The 20,202-nt window shown below is 43.3% G+C and overlaps 1 protein-coding gene across 1 annotated transcript in view; it reads left to right on the plus strand.

Annotated features, from left to right (window-relative positions):
- LOC124616464 (ras-related protein Rap-2a-like) overlaps positions 1-20,202 on the plus strand; it is a 553,011-nt gene that overhangs the window by 145,624 nt on the left and 387,185 nt on the right. The window contains exon 3 of the mRNA XM_047144773.1: positions 17,732-17,934. Coding sequence (XP_047000729.1) covers positions 17,732-17,934 — 203 coding nt within the window. The remainder of the gene's footprint in view (positions 1-17,731; positions 17,935-20,202) is intronic.

The raw sequence follows: 20,202 nt of genomic DNA on the forward strand, positions 1-20,202 counted from the left end.
AGTATTAGAATCAGAATTGAAGAGAGTTTTGGAGGACTTAAGATTCAATAATGCAGGAGGGATCGATAACATGCCATCAGAATTTCTAAAATCATTAGGGGAAGTGGCAATAAAACGACTATTCACGTTGGTGTGTACAATGTATGAGTCTGGCTACATACTATCTGACTTTCGGAAAAATATCATCCACACAATTCCGAAGACTGCAAGATCCGACATTAGCGAGAATTATCGTACAACCAGCTTAACAGCTCATGCATCCAAGTTAATGACGAGAATAATAGACAGAAGAATGTAAAAGAAAATTGAGGATGTGCAAGAAAACGTAAAGGTACCAGAGAGGCAATTCTGACCTTGCAGTTGATGATGGAAGCAACTCTAAAGAAAAATCAAGACACGTTCTTAGGATTTGTCGACCTGGAAAAAGCATTGGACAGTGTAAAATGGTACAAGATGCTCGAAATTCAGAGGAAAATAGGGGCGAGCTATAGAGAGAGACGGGTCATATATAACATGTACAAGAACCAAGAGGGAGTAAGAGTGAGATTAAGTGTCGAAATAAATTCAGTTTCGTTGGCAATTTAGTTGTGTGGCACTCTGAAGACTCTTTGTAATCGCGTAAACATCTACTTGTGAAAGTTCTAAGCTGTAATGTGTTTCCCACTGTGTTCTGTGTGCCACAAAACTAAATTTTCCCAAGCGGAGGAGTCCGGGTTCCATTCCCAGCTGACTGCGAGATTTTGTCTGCTCAGGGACTGTGTACTGTTGTCCTAATGTTCGCATCATCGTAATTGACACTATATTATTGAGATGCCTGAATGGACACGACCCGAAAAGAAACGATTCCAAAAAAAAAGAGAAAAAGATTTTATTTGGACACACAAACTCTCTGGCACACACAGCAGAAGAAACTAATCATCCTTCACATAAATGTAATATACATGCAACTGGGATGCATCTGATGACGGTAGCATACTGCATAAAAAGTGTTGTACTGACATAGAAAAAGTGAAAAAAGTGACTGAAGCACTATAAATATTTCATAAAGTCACTGTTATTGTACTTCCTAGGAAGCGAAATTTATTCACTTGCATGTGTACTGCATTTTCATTACTGATACTTGTCCTTACTTGTCTATTTGATTTAGGTGTCAGCATTATTTTAGTCTTATTTTGTTTACTTTCAGCGTGTGGTTGTCCAAGGCATCATCCACAAACAGTAATTGACTAATTTTAAATTGCTTAAACACTTAAAAGAAAGTTTTAGAGAAACAGCGTAAGACGCGGTTACTTAACTGTAATGTAGAATAGTTAGAATTTGACGTTGCTTATTTTCATTATTAAATTTCTCCTTTTTCCTTTAAAGGAGGAGTATAGATCCTGGTGGGAACGACCGAGCAATAGTAGAAAATTTTTCTTGTACACAATTGTTCACTAAATACAATTTAGGGAATTTGTGTGGAGGGACATTTTGGTCATTTTGGACATTAAAAGCTTTTAAAAATTTAGCTTCATACAACTACCGATGTCCCAAATCTTCAGGGTCAAATTAAACAGAATGGGAGATACTAATCTGGGTGCATTGATATAATGGACTAACTGTGAGAAACGAATACTTAGTTTTTTATTGACATAAATAGATCACAACTTTTATAGAAATGATTTTCACTTTGCAGGAGTCTATACTGAATTGAAACATCCTGACAGATTGAAACTATGTGCCGCAGCAGGACTAAAACCTAGGCACTTTACCTTTCGGCTGGAAGCGTACCACCGAGTGAGTTATTGAAGAACGATTTACGACGTTCCCTCACAGCTATACTTATTCCGTCTACTGTTCACAGAAGCTGAAGTAGTATTTGCAGCGTCTGTGTTATTCGGCGTAACTTCCATATACTGTTGCATAGTAAACTTACAACACAGGCACTGTAAATACAACTTAATTCCAAAAAAGACCGTTACAATAGTAATGAAAACCTGTTCTTGTAAGGGAATCAGGGCAACTGTGCGTGCGCAGGACGTAGAAAAACACTGACACACGGAAGTTTATATCGGTGGTGGAGGGTGATCGGATAGCCGAAGTGGCAAGGAGCCAGGCCTTGGATTTCGACCACTACACACTCTAGCCATCGCCCCACCCCCACTGCTGAGCCGTGTTCTATTCTTGGCGTTCCTGTTTTTTTGTTTTTTTTTTTTCAAATAGATGTTTTTAGCGGTGTACTGAAACAAAGCGGGACGTTCGCGTTCCAGTGCAGGTACGGTACAAATTTTCATTGGTACTGATGAAGTGTAATTATACTCGCAACTGCGAATTCCTGTTTTTCATTTTACAGTTCTCTTTCATACCTCGAGTGATCATCGCTAGTGGAGGAACCAACCAACGTATGACAGACATTGCCGGAGTGACTAAGAGACGGTTTTCGGAGTGGTAAATTCCACGAACAGCCAAATCATAACTGTACAGGTTGACACAGAATAACGGGAATGTTTGAAATGAGTAGTGGCAGCCGTGGGCAGGTGGCGGCATTGCGGGTTCGTGACAGTTAGCGAGTAAAAAGTCCGCCATTTCAGCAATTATGGATCTGTGGAATGGACAAGAGCGTGAGTTAGCCATAAAAATGTTTTATAAAAACAATGATAGTTTGGTAGCGGCGCAGAGGGAGTTTCGACGTTTTTATGTCGGTCTCACGGTCAGCGAGAGCGCACCGCTAGTTCCTGCTACTAATAAGACGAGTAAACCGTTCGCTTGTTATATTTTTTTACGAGCTTCAAACAGAAGTGACTTATTTTCAGTTATCTATGTAGTTACTAGTTTATTTTTGTAATTTTTTGCTTGTTCGAGTGCATACTAGGTGTAACCTTTTATTGCATAACAGTGTAGTGTACAGTACCGCCGTTGCTGTCGACCGTTGTATCGACCCTCATATCGTACAGGCTTTTGTTTGTCTGGTTAGAATAGCCCAGTGTCGGTTAGACTGTCAGCGAGAGAGAACTTCGATTTCCCACTGCTAATAAGGCAAGTACACCGTTCGCTTGATACGTATTTTTACAAGCTTAAAACAGGAGCGACTGCAGTAACGGATAAGAACTGTGATTGTTGTGTACAGATGCAAGCTGAGTTGGCGACCCTTCGCTCACAGCTCCAGGCTGCGTTGGCTTCTGTCACATAGCTTGAGGCTGCTGCCAAGGGGCGTCACTGTGGGGGATTGAATGCGGGGATGTGAGGGACGTCGAGCACGTCCCAAGTTTCCTCTAATCGGTCCACTGGTGTGACTGCCCTGGGTACTGCCTGCAATGAGGTTGACCCCTCACCTATGGACGAGTGGGATATCATTACAAAGTCTGGCAGGCAGCGAAAGACTTTCAAAGAGTCCAATCGTAGATCTCCCCAATTCGTCTGAAGAACCGGTTTTGGGTGTTATCTGTGGCTGACGATGTCTCTAAGTCGGATGCAGTCGTCCATCCTGTTCCAGAGGAAGCTTCTCGGCCTGCAAGGTCTGGGCATTCACAGAGGGTGGGTTTGCTCGTACTTTGGAGCTCCAAAGTTAGGCGCATAATGGGGCCCCCATAGAAGCATGGCTGCCAAGGAGGGTAAGGAAGGCAGTGTGCACTCTGAGTGCATTCCAGGGGGAGTCATTCCGGATGTGGAAAGGATGCTTCCAGGTGCCATTAAAGAGTACAGAGTGCAGCCAACTGCAGGTGGTGGCTTATGTCGGTACCAATGATGTGTGTCGCTTTGGATTGGAGCACAATCTGTCTGGTTTTGGGCGGCTAGCGGAAATGGTAAGGACTGACAGTCTTGCTACCGAGATTAAGGCGGAGCTCACCATCTGCATCATCGTCGATAGAACCGACTGTGGTCTTTTGGTGCAGAGCCGAGTGGAGGGTCTGAATCAGAGGCTCAGGCGGTTCTGTGACCATGTAGTCTGCAGGTTCCATGACTTGCGCCATCGGGTGGTGGATTTCTGGGTTCCACTTAATAGGTCAGGAGTCTACTACACACAGGAGGCGGCTACACGGGTAGCAGAGGCTGTGCGGAAGGGAATGGGAGGTTATTTAGGTTACAGGGTCTCAGGGGACCTCAGAAGGGACGTCCGTGTAAAAGTGGGCAGGTAAAACACAGTAAGGTAGTTGCTGAAATGATTGGTATTGTAGTTGTAAATTGTTGTAGCTGTGTTGGGAAAGAACCAGAGCTCCAAGCCCTAATACAAAGCACTGAAGCTCAAATAGTTGTAGGTACAGAGAGCTGTCTAAAGCCGGAAATAAGTTCAGAAGAAATTTTTTCAAATGCTCTATCAGTGTTCAGAAAGGATAGATTAAACACAGTTGGTGGTGGAGTATTTATTGCTGTCAGAAGTAGTTTGCCTTGTAGTGAAATTGAAGCAGATAGTTACTGCGAAATAGTATAGGTAGAGGTTATACCTGACAGTCGGACTAAACTATTATTGAATCGTTTTACCGGACCCCCGACTCAGAAGATATAGTTGCTGAACATTTCAAAGAAAACTTGAGTCTCATTTCAAATAGGTACCCCACACATATAGTTATAGTCGGTGGTGACTTCAATCTACCCTCGATATGCTGAAAAATTATACCTTTAAAGCCGGCATCAGGCATAAAACGTCATCTGAAATTGTACTAAATGCTCTTTCAGAAAATTATTTTGAACAATTAGTTCATGAGCCCACTCGAAGCGTAAATGGTTGCGAAAGCATACTTGACCTCTTAGCAACAAATAATCATGGACAAATAGCGACCACAAGGCAGTTGCTGCTAGGCTTAATACCGTAACACCTAAAACCATCAAAGAGAAACGCAAAGTATATCTATATAAAAAAGCTGATAAAATGCTCTTAACGCCTTTTTACGAGACAGTCTTCACTCCTTCCGATCCGATCATGTAAGTGTACAAAAGTTGAGGAATATTTTCAAAGAGATCTTATCGACAGCAATTAGAGATATGTACCACATAAATTGATAAGTTATGGTACTGATCCCCCATGGTACACGAAACGGGTCAGATCTTTGTTGCAGAAGCAACGAAAAAAGCATGCCAAATTTAAAAGAACGCAAAATCCCCAAATTTGGCAAATTTTTACAGAAATTCGCAATATAGCTCACACTTCAATGCCAGATGCTTTTAATAACTTCCACAACGAAATTCTGTCTCAAAATCTGGCAGAAAACCCAAAGCGATTCTGGTCATACATAAAGCACACCAGTGGCAAGACGCAATCAATGCCTTCACAGCGCGATAACAACGGTAAAGTCACTGATGACAGTGCCACTAAAGCAGAGTTATTAAACACGGTTTTCCGAAACTCCTTCACCACAGAAGACGAAGTAAATATTCCTGAATTCCAATCAAGAACAACTGCTAAGAGGAGAAACATAGAAGTAGATATCCTCGGCGTAACAAAGCAGCTTAAATCACTTGATAAAGGCAAGGCATCCGGTCCAGATTGTATACCAGTCAGATTCCTCTCAGGGTCCTGATAAAATATGGAGATATTTAGATATTATATACAACCATTCACTCACAGAAAGATCCGTACCTAAAGACTGTAAACTGCTCAAGCCACACCAATACCCAAAAAGAAAAGTAGGAGTAATCCGCTGAATTACAGGCCTATATCACTAACGTCGATATGCAGCATGGTTTTGGAACATTATGAAGTACCTCGAAGAAAACGATTTATTGACACGTAGTCAGCACGGATTCAGAAAATATCGTTCCTGTGAAACACTACTAGCCCTTTATACTCTTGAAATAATAAGTGCTATCGACAGGGGATGTCAAATTGATTCCATATTTTTAGATTTTCAGAAGGCTTTCGACACTGTTCCTCACAAGCGTATTCCAACCAAATTGTGTGCCTACGGAGTATCGCCTCAGTTGTGCGATTGGATTCATGATTTCCTGTCAGAAAGGTCACAGTTCGTAGTAATAGACGGAAAGTCATCGAATAAAACAGAAGTAATATCCGGCGTTCCCCAAGGAAGTGTTATAGGCCCTCTAGTGTTCCTGATCTACATTAACGACATAGGAGACAATCTTAATAGCCGTCTTAGATTGTTTGCAGATGATGCTGTCATTTACCGTCTTGTAAAGTCATCAGATGATCAAAACGACTTACAAGATGATTTAGATGAGACACCTGTATGATGCAAAAAGTAGCAATTGACTCCGAATAAAGAAAAGTGTGAAGTTATTCACATGAGTACTAAAAGAAATCGGCTAAATTTCGATTACGCGATTAAGTCACACAAATCTGAAGGCTGTAAATTCAGCTAATAACTTAGGGGTTACAATTACATATAACCTAAATTGGAACGATCACATAGATAATATTGTGCTTTGAGCAAACCAAAGACTGCGATTCATTGGCAGAATACTTAGAAGGTGCAACAGGTCTACTACTGTTACACCACACTTGTCCACCCTACTCTGGAGTATTGCTGTGCGGTGTGGGATCTGCATCAGGTGGGACTGACGGCTGACATCGAAAAAGGACAAAGGAGGACAGCTCGTTTTGTATTATCGCGAATTAGGAAGATAGTGTCACAGACATGATACGTGATTTGAAGTGGCAATCATTAAAACAAAGGCGTTTTAGTTGCGACGGGATCTTCTCATGAAATTTCAATCACCTACATAGGGAGAAATGCTCATCACGATACAATAAGAGAAACCAGGACTCGCTCAGAAAAATTTAAGGGCTCGTTTTTCCCGCGTGCCGTTAGAGAGTGGAACGGTAGAGAGAGAGCATGAAGGGGTTCATTGAACCCTCTGCCAGGCACTTTATTGTGAATAGCAGAGTAATCACGTAGATGTAGATGTAGATGTTGATGTTTACGATTAAGGACGTCATGATGCCCTTCCGTCGAAACACGCGATAAAATGTTGGATTAATAACTCTGAAGAGACTGGATCTGTCCTCAAGAAGAAACCAACAGGACGACCAAATGCGTGCGTTCTCCAGCGAACATTGATGTTGTACGCGAGTCTGTCTTACGGAGCCCTCGGCCTTCAATTCGTAAGCAAGCAGCAGTGGCTGGAATGTCCCGAGAGAGTGTTCGCAGAATTCTTCATCTTGATTTTAAATTTCATCCGTACAAACTACAGATAGTGCAAGAATTGAAGGACAACGATTACTGGTTTCGAATAGGATTCTATCAACAAATGATAACGAAAATCAACAACGAAGATGAATTTCTAAACAAGTTTTGTATGTCACATGAGGCACATTTTCATCTCACAGGTTATGTGAATAAACAGAACTACCGTTACTGGGCAAACACAAATCCTAATGCCGTTCATGAGCGCCCTTTACACGCTAGTAAAGTGACAGTATGGTGTGGTGTTACATCACATGGGATTATCGGACCGTATTTTTTTGCAACTGAGCGGAGAAATACAATAACTATCAATGCCAATCGTTACCTGGAGATGCTACGAACATTCGTAACACCTGCATTGAACAACTTTCCAAACGTTCAAGAAGCCTGGTTTCAACAGGACGGGGAGACATCACACATTGCACGGCAATCAACGGCATATGTGCGAGATTGAAACTTACTGGAAGACTAAAACTATGTGCGGGACCGAGACGATCGTCCTTGTCCTCCCTGCAGCATGGATCTCGCACTTTCCGAAAAAATGGTTAAAATGGCTCTATGCACTATGGGAATCAACATGTGATGTCCCCAATCCCCTAGACTTAGAACTACTTAAACCTAACTAACCTAAGGACATCACACACATCCTTTGCAAGATCCCGAGTTCGAGTCTCGGTCCCGCACAAAGTTTTAATCTGCGAGGAAGTTTCACATCAGCGCAAACTCCGCTGCAAAGTGGAAATTCTCATTATGTGCGAGATTGTTTGGCAATCGTGTGATCTCACGATTCGGTAACATTCCATGGCCCCCTAGATCGCCAGATTTATCCGTTTGTGATTTTTTCTTGTGGGGCTTCCTCAAGAGCAAAGTCTACAAGACTGGACCAAGAACCCTGGATGAGTTAAAACAGAGAATTCGGGATGCAGTTCACAGACCTGAGATGTTGCAGCGGTCAAAGAGGAATCTCAACAGCAGATTTCACGAACGTATTCGTACAGGAGGACGCCATCTAAAGGACGTAATTTAAAAAAAAATGATAAATGCTATCAATGTGTCGTAAATGGCAAAGGTGAGAGATTTCTATTACTGTTGTTGTTGTGGTCTTCAGTCCTGAGACTGGTTTGATGCAGCTCTCCATGCTACTCTATCCTGTGCAAGCCTCTTCATCTCCCAGTACCTACTGCAGCCTACATCCTTCTGAATCAGCTTAGTGTATTCATCTCTTGGTCTCCCTCTACGATTTTTACCCTCCACGCTGCCCTCCAGTACCGAATTGGTGATCCCTTGATGCCTCAGAACATGTCCTACCAACCGATCCCTTCTTCTAGTCAAGTTGTGCCACAACCTCCTCATCTCCCCAATTCTATTCAATACCTCCTCATTAGTTATGTGGTCTACCCATCTAATCTTCAGCATTCTTCTGAAGTACCACATTTCGAAAGCTTCTATTCTCTTCCTGTCTAAACTATTTATTGTGCATGTTTCACTTCCATACATGGCTACACTCCATACAAATACTTTCAGAAATGACTTCCTGACACTTAAATCTATACTCGATGTTAACAAATTTCTCTTCTTCATAAACGCTTTCCTTGCCATTGCCAATCTACATTTTATATCCTCTCTACTCCCCAAATAGCAAAACTCCTTTCCCACTTTAAGTGTCTCATTTCCTAATCTGATCCCCGCAGCATCAGCCGAATAATTCGACTACATTCCATTATCCTCGTTTTGCTTTTGTTGATGTTCATCCTATACCCTCCTCTCAAGAGACTGTCCATTCCGTTCAACTGCTCTTCCAAGTCCTTTGCTGTCTCTGGCAGAATTACAATGTCATCGGCGAACCTTAAGGTTTTTATTTCTTCTCCAAGAATTTTAATACCTACTCCGAATTTTTCTTTTGTTTCCTTTACTGCTTGCTCAATATACAGATTGAATAGCATCGGGGAGAGGCTACAACCCTATCTCACTCCCTTCCCAACCACTGCTTCCCTTTCATGTCCCTCGACTCTTAAAACAACCATATGCTTTCTGTACAAATTGTAAATAGCCTTTCGCTCTCTGTATTTTACTCCTGCCACCTTCAGAATTTTAAAGAGAGTATTCCAGTCAACATTGTCAAAAGCTTTCTCTAAGTCTACAATTGCTAGAAACGTAGGTTTGCCTTTCCATAATCGTTTTTCTAAGACAAGTCGTAGGGTCAGTATTGCCTCCCGTGTTCCGACATTCGGAATCCAAACTGATCTTCCCCGAGGTCCGCTTCTACCAGTTTTTCCATTCGTCTGTAAAGAACTCGCGTTAGTATTTTGCAGCTGTGACTTATTAAACTGATAGTTATGTAATTTTCACATCTGTCAACACCTGCCGTCTTTGGGATTGGAATTATTATATTCTTCCAGAAGTCTGATGGAATTTCGCCTGTCTCATACATCTTGCTCACCAGATGGTAGAGTTTTGTCAGGACTGGCTCTCCCAAAGCTGTCAGTACTTCTAATGGAATGTTGTCTACTCCCGGGGCCTTGTTTCGACTCAGGTCTTTCAGTGCTCTGTCAAGCTCTTCACAGAGTATCATATCTCCCATTTCATCTTCATCTACATCCTCTTCCATTTCCATAATATTGTCCTCGAGTACATCGCCCTTGTATAGACCCTCTATATACTCCTTCCACCTTTCTGCTTTCCCTTCCTTGCGTAGAACTGGGTTTCCATCTGAGCTCTTGATATTCATGCAAGTGGTTCTCTTTTCTCCAAAGGTCTCTTTAATTTTCCTGTAGGCAGTATCTATCTTACCCCTCATGAGATAAGCCTCTACATCCTTACATTTGTCCTCTATCCATCCCTGCTTAGCCATTTTGCACTTCCTGTCGATCTCATTTCTGAGTCGTTTGTATTCCTTTTTGCCTGCTTCACTTGCTGCACTTTTGTATTTTCTCCTTTCATCAATTAAATTCAATATATTTTCTGTTACCCAAGGATTTCTACTAGCCCTCGTCTTTTTACCTACTTGATCCTCTGCTGCCTTCACTATTTCATTCCTGAAAGCTACACATTCTTCTTCTACTGTATTTCTTTCCCCCATTCCTGTCAATTGTTCCCTTATGCTCTCCCTGAAACTCTGTATAACCTCTGGTTCTTTCAGTTTATCTAGGTCCCATCTCCTCAAATTCCCACCTTTTTGCAGTTTCTTCAGTTTTAATCTACAGTTCATAACCAATAGATTGCGGTCAGAGTCCACATTTGTCCCTGGAAATGTCTTACAATTTAAAATCTGGTTCCTAAATCTCTGTCTTACCATTATATAATCTATCTGAAACCATTTAGTATCTATTCTATTACTATTATCTATTCTGTTACTATATATTATCTATTCTATAACTATGAATGCAGTTTCTTTCCTGCATCACTTCTAGTTTAATTGGATTGTGGAAATGTTCCCGTTTTCTGTGTCTCCCTGTACTACGAAATACTGTGTCATGGACCCACTTCTGCGAAAAATGTGTCACATTGGGTGGGGGGGGGGGGGGGTTTAGAGAAGAACGACACCAAGAATTATGCTCGCAGCTTGGCTTTTACGCGGTGGTAATGAAAAGTTTGTGGCTGCCCTTCGAAGTCCATGGTCCTTTACCTTCCGTACAATTTTGGCGCCACGTCTGCTGCCGCTCTATATAAGATATTCTTACCAAAGTGCACTGCACACCGATGAGTTGGCAGAGCAAAGAGCAGGAGCGTGGCGGGCAGACTCGGGCAGCCCTCGAAGTTTATTTTAGAGCCGTCTGTTTGCTGCGGCGGCCACTGCCCCTCCAAACGGCTGCGCATCTCTTCTCGGCCGCGCCGGACTCTCCTTCGAGTAAACTGTGCGCGGTGGCGGTAGTGCCTACGGCAGTCGCTGCGGCTGCGGCTGGCACTCGATGGAAAGCAGCTGACCCCGCGATGGACCGGCCGCAGGTCTCCCCCCACTTTGTTTGCTGCCGTGTCCGGGAATAGAAGCCGCTGGTGGCGGTTCGCCACTCTGCTTTCGGCGGTACGAAGCAACTTCGTAGATGGGGTTACGTACTGCGGCAGATCACGTATGGCGCAGACCCGACGCTAAACGTAACCTTGTCCCTTCTCTCGCAGGCCGTTGTGGCCGAGCGGTTCTAGACGCTTCAGTCTGGAACCGCACGACCGATACAGTCGCATGTTCGAATCCTGCCTCTGTCATGGATGTGTGTGATGTCCTTAGGTTAGTTAGGTTTAAGTAATTCTAAGTTCTAGGGGACTGATGACCTCAGATGCTGTCCCATAGTGCTCAGAGCCATTTTTTCTCTTTACTGCAGTTCTCTTTATGGAGTTACGTGCGGCATTCAGTAAGTAACGCAAAAAAAAATTGTCCTTGGCCAATTTCGCTTTAAAAAATTCTGAATTTGTTGTGGGACATTGTGGAATATTCCCACTTCAGCTCCGATAGTTCCATTAAGCTTAGATTCGAAATGATCTCAAATGGAATGATCAGATTAAACAAGTAACGGGCAAGGCGAACTCTAGATTGCGGTTTATTGGTAGAATCCAGAAGTGATGCAGTCCTTCAACAAAGGAAATTGCTTACAATACGTTAGTTCGTCCAGCATTAGTGTATTGTTCGTCTTTATGGGACCCTTACCAGTTGGGTCTGATTCAAGAGATTGAGAAGGTCCAAAGAAGAGCGGCAAGATTCGTGACTGGTTAAAATGGTTCAAATGGCTCTGAGCACTATGGCACTTAGCATCTGAGGTCATCAGTCCCCTAGAATATAGAACTGCTTAAACGTAACTAACCTAAGGACATCACACACATCCATGCCCGAGGCAGGATTCGAACCTGCGAAAGTAGCGGTCACGCAGTTCCAGACTGTAGCGCCTAGAACCGCACGGCCACTCCGGCCGGCTCGTGACTGGTACATTTAGCCATTGCGAGAGCGTTACAAGTCTCGTAGAAAGTTTGAAGTGGGACACACTTACAGATAGACGGCTCGCTTAGCGGAAGGGGCTGCTCACTAAATTCCGAAATCCGATCATCGCCGAGAATGTAGATTGTAGAGCATATATTATTACCACCAACTTTCAAATTGCTCAATGATCACCATTCAAAGATAAGGGAAATTAGAGCTCGTACTGAGGCGGTCAGACAGTCGTTTTTCCGTCGTACGACCCGCGAGCGGAACAGACTGTGGGGGGAATATAACTTTGGCGCGAATTGTGCCCACCTCCACACACCGCTTGGTGGCTAGCGGAGTATATATGTAGATGTAGATCTAGATTGGTGGCGTCGTTATACAAGACCTTCAAAACGGCATCTATAACGGACGTGCATTCCAAGCAGAGAGCTATCATCGAGTTTTTTTGGTGGAAAACCAGAGCATCGCAGATATTCACGGGCACTTTCACAATGTCTACGGAGAACAGGCAGTGAGCAAAAACACGCTGAGTCGTTGTGCGAAACTTCAGTCATCAACGCAACAAGGTCGCGCAAACCTGTACGATGTATCGTGTGCCAGCCTGCCGCACAGAACTGTGAATCCTGCAATGTTGGAACGTGCGGACACTCTCATTCGAGGTGATCGACGGATCACAATCAGACACGTCGTTGCTCAGCTGACCATCTCACATTTGGCGTTCTCAAAGGTGTGTGCCCACTGGCTTCCTCCCCACCTAACAGAAGACCATAACAACATCTGTGAGGATTTGCTTGTGCTTTGTGAGGCTGATCGTGACAATTTTTTGTAGTACATCGTCACAAGCGATGAAACACGAGTTCATAACTGCGAACCACCTCTCCTCCAAAGCTGCACCCTCAACCGGTAGTGATTGCGACAGTCTTCTGGGGCTGTGAAGGAGTTATTCTGTGTAATGTCCTCGCTCATGGTCCAATGATCAAGTGTTCTGTTATACCTTCAGTCAAGAAACGAACTCAGGGTGTTCCTCGCCACAAAAGTGCAAACGAATTTATACTTCCCCATGACAATGGAATGTCTCAAAAAAGTCTGCTCACCCGAGAGAAATTTACAAAACTTCATTCTACTGATCTTCCTTATCCACCCTGCAGCTTAGATGTCGATCTGTGACTCTACCTGTTCTACTGCCATTGCTCAAAAGCGTGGGGGTGTTTTCCAGAAAGGATAGAGGTCGTCCACATATCGCTGTTGCAACCCAACATGCTCTACAGAGTGTCGAAATGTTACTTTGTTCTGCTCAGTCTCCAGCTCTCTCTCCAATCAAACACGTATTGGACATCATCGAACAATAACTCCAGCGTCATCCTCAACCAGCATTAACGGTCCCTGTACTTCTGTCAGTGTAAACTAAAAAGTGAAAACATTATGACCACTGACCACTACGACGTTGGAAGCATCGTGGTGGCGATACGGGCACGTGACGCGGTATGGAAGTATGTAAGCGGAGCAGACAAGTAGGGGGGATCACTCTAGCAAAAATATGGGCTGAAAATGAGGAATTATATTGACACGAGAGACCTTGACTAACGGCAAATAATTATTACTGCATATCTCGAAAACGGCGAAGCTGGTCGAATGTTCATCTGCTACTGTCGTGAGCATCTACAGAAAGAGATAGAAGGACTAGACGTCCACGAGTCTTCACAGAACGTGGGTTTCGAAGGCTTGTCTGCTCTGTAAAGTAGGGTAAATGGTGAGCTGTGGCTTCTCTGTCGAAAAAGCAGAATCCTGGTGCACGAACAAGTGTTTCGGAGCACATCGTTCATTGTACATTGTTGAATATGGGGCTCCGTAGCAGAGCACCCCTGCGTGTTCACATGTTGATCCAACGACATCGTCAATTACGATTACAGTGGGCACGGGACCATCGGGGCTCGGCCGTCGATCGTTGGAAACATGTCGGTTCTTCGGGTGAATCACATTTTTGCTACACTAGGTCGATGGTCGTCTCCACAAACGCCGTCATGGAGGTGAACGGCGGCTCGAAACTTGCATGGACACAGGCTGGTGGGAGCAGTATTATGCTATGGGAGACATTCTCCTGCGCTTGCTGTGGCTGTAACCGAAGACCCGCTGACAGCGGCGAATTACCTGCATCCCCTTATGATTGATGTCTTCACCTACGGCAATGTCGTCTTTCAGCAATATAATTGTCCGTGCCTCGGAGCCAGAACAGCTCACCAAATTCTCCTGATGTGAACCACATGGGACCCATCTGGGTCGCTATAGGGCGCCATTACCACGTACATAAATCAGCGTTCCGTTGTTCTGCGTAGACATCTAACACAACATACTCCCACAAACCTACATGGAAACTGTAACATATCTGATACCCAGGATAAGTGATGTATTTCATTCCAAAGATGGACAAACAAGCTGTTAAGCAGAGTATACTTTGGCTTATCAATGTATATATGAATGTTAGTTCAGAAAATTCAAGTTTTAAAAAAGAAACTGTGTTCGTTATATGACACTATTTGATGGGAAGTGTACAATAATCATTTTCAGATTTGAATGTCCACCATTGATTATTGGTAAAAACATTTTTTAGTAACATTCATGATAAACGAGCAGTTCTCTCTTTCATGTTGTACTCGGGTAATGTTAGCTACCGCAAATTTTTCTTTTCAATGTACACGAAGAACGACTAATCACATGTAACTATCACCTTTACTCCTGAAATCTTTAACTCTATCAGTATTCCAGACCAAAAAATCTATGTTTACAATCCATCTTCCACAACATAAATGATTTATTGTTAGTTTCGATGATACACAGGGTGTAACAAACGGGTATGGTCAAACTTTCACGAGACATTCCATAACCGTGGAGGAAGAAAATATGTTAAATCGACTTGGGTTCGGAAAGACTTTCGTCCCATACTGGAGCTCATTTTCTACAACTCTTCAATATGTTAAACGTAGGAAACACACAGGAAAAGAACATATTATCACGGTATGATACACTTTCCTAAATGAAATTCCCAAAATGCCCTTCATTAGCAAGTGTACATGCATCAACCCACCGTCACACTGAATCTCTCATGTGCTGATGTATTCCTGGAGAATTTTGTATAGTTTCACAGCCTGCCACAACACGGGGATGAGAATTCTCTACTTCTTATACCGGCATTTTGTATACAATTGCTTTCAAATTTCTCCACAAATAAAAATCTACGGGGTTTAGTCCCACAAATCGTGGAGGCTAAGGAATGGCCTCCCTCTACCTATCCATTTGCCACGGAATCTATTATCTAGAAACCTACGAACATTAGCACTGAAATGAGGAGGAGACCCATCGTGAACGAAGTACATGTTTAACGAACTCGTGGAGGGACGTCATCTGGCAGAACAGATAGAATATTCTATAGGAAAGGACGGCAAGTTTCTTCGTTGAACCTGCATGGAGGAATATAAGGCTTTAAGAAACACCAACAATGCCCGTCCAAATGTTGAGAGAAAGCCTTTGTTGATGATGTGACTGCAGAAGTTCTTGAAGTTTCCCGATAGTTCATAATAAAGCAGAGGAGTGGACAAAAAATTAAACCTTGTGGGACTCCCCTCGCGATTTCTCCCTTATCACCAAAATTTTTTCTCATTGCGACATTCTTTGAATTATTCAGCAGAATTATTAGATCCTGTTTGTTCAGTATGATTCAAACCTGTTGTTTTTCCTGTGATTAATTGATTATAAAGAGAAGTAGAAAATGAGCACTATCATGAAAATATAGCGTTATTGGAGTCATGTCCATAAAACACATTTTTCTCCTTTAGGTGTGAGCAATGTTTCCTGAAAGTTTGCCCATATCTCTTTGTTCCATCCTGTAAAATGATCATCTTCGAGTCTGTGCGTTAATCATTGGTCATCGGTCAAAACCTAATGGTAAAAGTCGTGATAAGCACCTTCAGTACTTCCTTTATGTTCTACCTTTGTTAACGCTAAATATAGCAAAATGTTCTTCGCAATCCGCATGAAGAACGGGCAGCGAACTTCAAGTTCCGCAATTAAGATTCTCAGTAGCACTCGATAACTCATTTGAGTCATATCTTAGGTACCGCTAGCGGTATACGAAGAAGAGAATGTCTGAAAGATTATATAGTGACATAACATTCTGTGCCCACTACGGACAGTTTCTTCTGTACTCTCGCAGTGTACACTACTGGCCATTAAAATTGCTACACCAAGAAGAAATGCAGATGATAAATGGGTATTCATTGGACAAATATATTATACTAGAACTGATATGTGATTACATTTTCACGCAATTTGGGAGCATACATCCCGAGAAATCAGTATCCAGAACAACCACCTCTGGCCGTAATAACGGCTTTAATACGCCAGGGCATTGAGACAAACAGAGCTTGGATGGCGTGTACAAGTACAGCTGCCCATGCAGCTTCATCACGATACCACAGTTCATGAAGAGTAGTGACTGGCGTATTGTGACGAGCCAGTTGCTCGGCCACCATTGAGGAGACGTTTTCAATTAGTGAGAGATCTGGAGAATGTGCTTGCCAGGGCAGCAGTCGAACTTTTTCTGTATACAGTAAGGCCCGTACAGGACCTGAAACACGCGGTCGTGCATTAATTTGCTGAAATGTAGGGTTTCGCAGGGATCGAATGAAGGGTAGAGCCACACACAACTGAAATGTAACGTCCACTTTTCAAAGTGCCGTCAATGCGAACGAGAGGTGACCGAGACGTATAACCAATGGTACCCCAAACCATCACGCCAGATGATACCCCAGTATGGCGATGACGAATACACGCTTCCAATGTGTGTTCACCGCGATGTCGCCAGTCACGGATGCGACTATAATGATGCTGTAAACTGAATCTCGATTCATCCGAAAAAATGACGTTTTGCCATTCGTGCACCCAGGTTCGTCGTTGAGTACACCATCGCAGGCGCTCCTGTCTGTGATGCAGCGTCAGGGTTAACCGCAGCCAAGGCCTCCGAGCTGATAGTCCATGCTGCTGCAAACGTCGTCGAACTGTTCGTGCAGATAGTTGTTGTCTTGCAAACGTCCCCATCTGTTGACTCAGGGATCGAGACGTGGCTGCACGATCCGTTAAGGCCATGCGGATAAGATGCCTGTCATCTCGACATATGGTGATACAAGGCCGTTGGGATCCTGTACGGCGTTCCGTATTACCCTCCTGAACCCACCGATTCCATATTCTGCTAACAGTCATTGGATCTCGACCAACGCGAGCAGCAATGTCGCGATACGATAAACCGCAATCGCGATAGGCTGCAATCCGACCTTTATCAAAGTCGGAAACGTGATTGTACGCATTTCTCCTCCTTACACGAGGCATCACAACAACGTTTCACCAGGCAACGCCGGTCAACTGCTGCTCCTGTATGAGAAATCGGTTGGAGACTTTCCTCATGTCAGCACGTTGTAGGTGTCGCCACCGGCGCCAACCTTGTGTGAATGCTCTGAAAAGTTCATCATTTGCATATCACAGCATCTTCTTCCTGTCGGTTAAATTTCGCGTTTGTAGCACGTCTTCTTCGTGGTGTAGCAATTTTAATGGCCAGTAGTGTAGTTAGCGTACGCTGGCCACAAAGCCGGTAATCACGTCGGATGCAGCGCTTAGCCTGCGCTGACCTTTGCACACCTTGCCGTGTCCGCAGCTCGGCGTCGCAGGGCCAGCCGCAGCAGGCGTCGTCTGCGGGGGCGTCAGGCCTGTCCCTGGCGCAGGGCGGCGCCGGAGACGCGGCCGCCGACATCCCGCGCTTCAAGGTCGCCATGCTGGGCGCGTCCGGCGTCGGCAAGACGGCGCTCACCTGCCAGTTCACCACCTCGGAGTACATCTGCGCCTACGACACCTCGCTCGGTGAGTACCCAACTGACGAAACTTACGTGCCGGCGATTGCGCAGCTTCGCGAACGGTGAGGCGGAGAACGACTAACGCTGCAATGGGAATCACCGAGAGGAGAAGAAATGGGTTCACGTCGTCGTTTTCAACCAAACTTAGCGCACTCAACGCAGGCATGCTTTTACGAGTAGGCACCACAAAAATTTAAAATAAAAAAATTAACTGAATTTTCGTGTATCCTTGACAGAAACCGGCAATAATATAGGGAGTTTCAACAAGAATATACGTATTCCATAGTATTATATTGTCAAAACTATCGATCGCTGCGCCACGGCCCGGTCATTGGAGGAACGAATACGTTGCCTAGTTTATATTCACTGCCGCCAGATGTCGGTTGTTTCCTGTTTCTTTATCGTCATGTGTTTCAAAATGGCTAATCCGCAGCAGAAATCAGTTTTTGTTCTCGAATTTGCGGAGTATGTTTAGGTGATTACAAGGAAAAGATGTTTCAAGTTGAGATATCAAACTGATTCTCAGATGGTATCGACAATTTGTAGACACAGGATGTGTATGGAAGGGAAAGAGCCTCGACCGCCCATGTGTTTACGACTAAAATGTCGCACGAATTCAAGTCGGTTGCTTATCAAGCCTTTGATGTAAGAGCGGTTACAGGCTCTACGCCATGACGACAAACGAAAACATCTGGGGTTTTCCGACGAGCTACGGAATGCTATTGACATTGTCAAAACTTTCGGATAATGCATCATATTCAGTGTGAATGTAAACAAACACAATGTCAAATCTGGCGCCTACATAACTCACGGGCACACACTGAAAGTTTAAGAGATTTATCCAAAGTCAATTTGTCTTGCGCTTTATCCCACTCGTCTCTTTACGGCCCATTCTTCTTTGACAGAAACACGGTTAAGAATCAGCACTATCTTTCGATGTTACAAAGCTGGTTGTGTCCTAGGCTGAACGAGGACATATTTCAATAAGACGAGGCACCTCCTCTCTACCGTCGCCAAGTGTGCAATATATAAACGATTCTATCGAGCCAATGCACTGGTCGTCAAGCTGACACTGTCTTAACACTTCTCATCTGGCCTTCACGTTCTCCACGTCTGATGCCGTGTGACTTCTTCCTGTGGAGTTCCATCAAGGAAAATGTTTATGCACTACCACAGAACATAGAAGAAGTGAACAACTGGGTCCGCACTGCTTTAACATCACTGACGATGGACATGCTTACCGGAGTGTGGGAGGAATTCGAGTATCGATGTGATATTGTTCGTGTAGCTGATGGAGGACACAATAAACATCTGTAATCTAACATTCGTAAATGTGTCCCTGTTACATAGATGTATACCCTACAGTTTAATAAATATATGCGTTCAAAATACGTGTATTCTTTCTGAAACATCCTGTATTAAATAGGAAACACGTAGTAATAATCTGTAAAATTGCATTTATTTCTTCACGAACAGATTTTTGGCTTCTTAGGCCATCTTAAGGTGACAACTGAATGCTGCAAAACAGAAATAAAATGACATGCTACTTACACAGACATTATTTATACAGAAGATAACAAAAATGATAACATGAAGAGTGTCTAAATAGTAAATTAGTTTTATTCTTCTTTTTTCATACAGAAATAGTTACATTAACTAAAAAAATCCGTTAAGTGTGAGTAGGACTCGCGCATCCTGGGTTCCTTACCAGCTTTCGATGAGCGAATTTGGGAGTATCAAAATATGCAACATAAATGGCAGTACGTTTTGAATGCAGTCACTTAGAAGGTTCAATGTTTTGCAGCATCAAGGGACCATAGACCTTAGTAGCTGACATAAATTCAACTCGATACGACTACCCGTTACCGAGGAAAAGGACTCTTAACAGACGAACAGACAGACAGACAAAAAGACAGACACATGGATGAACGGGCAAGAAAGTGATCCTCTAATGGTTATGTTTTTACCAACTGACGTACGGAACCCTGAGAGAAAATAAAGTTTCCTATGTGAAGAAACGTTTAGCAACTGATGAAAAAAATAAAGTTGAATTTACAGTTTCAGTCTAGTCTTTGTAACAAATTTAATTTAACAGAGGGAAAACTGGAAACTAAGTTTAATCACTTATCACTAAGTTGGCATACAGTAATATATGTTTGTTGATTTTCAGTATATGCAAAAGGGTTATATTTCTGCTTCACATTCGACACATGTAACTGTTTTTCTGCTAAAAGATGATCGACAAAAGTTGAATTTAGCTTCCTTAATCTACAAT

The sequence above is a fragment of the Schistocerca americana genome, chromosome 5 (assembly GCF_021461395.2).
Source record: "Schistocerca americana isolate TAMUIC-IGC-003095 chromosome 5, iqSchAmer2.1, whole genome shotgun sequence".
Lineage (NCBI taxonomy): Eukaryota > Metazoa > Arthropoda > Insecta > Orthoptera > Acrididae > Schistocerca > Schistocerca americana.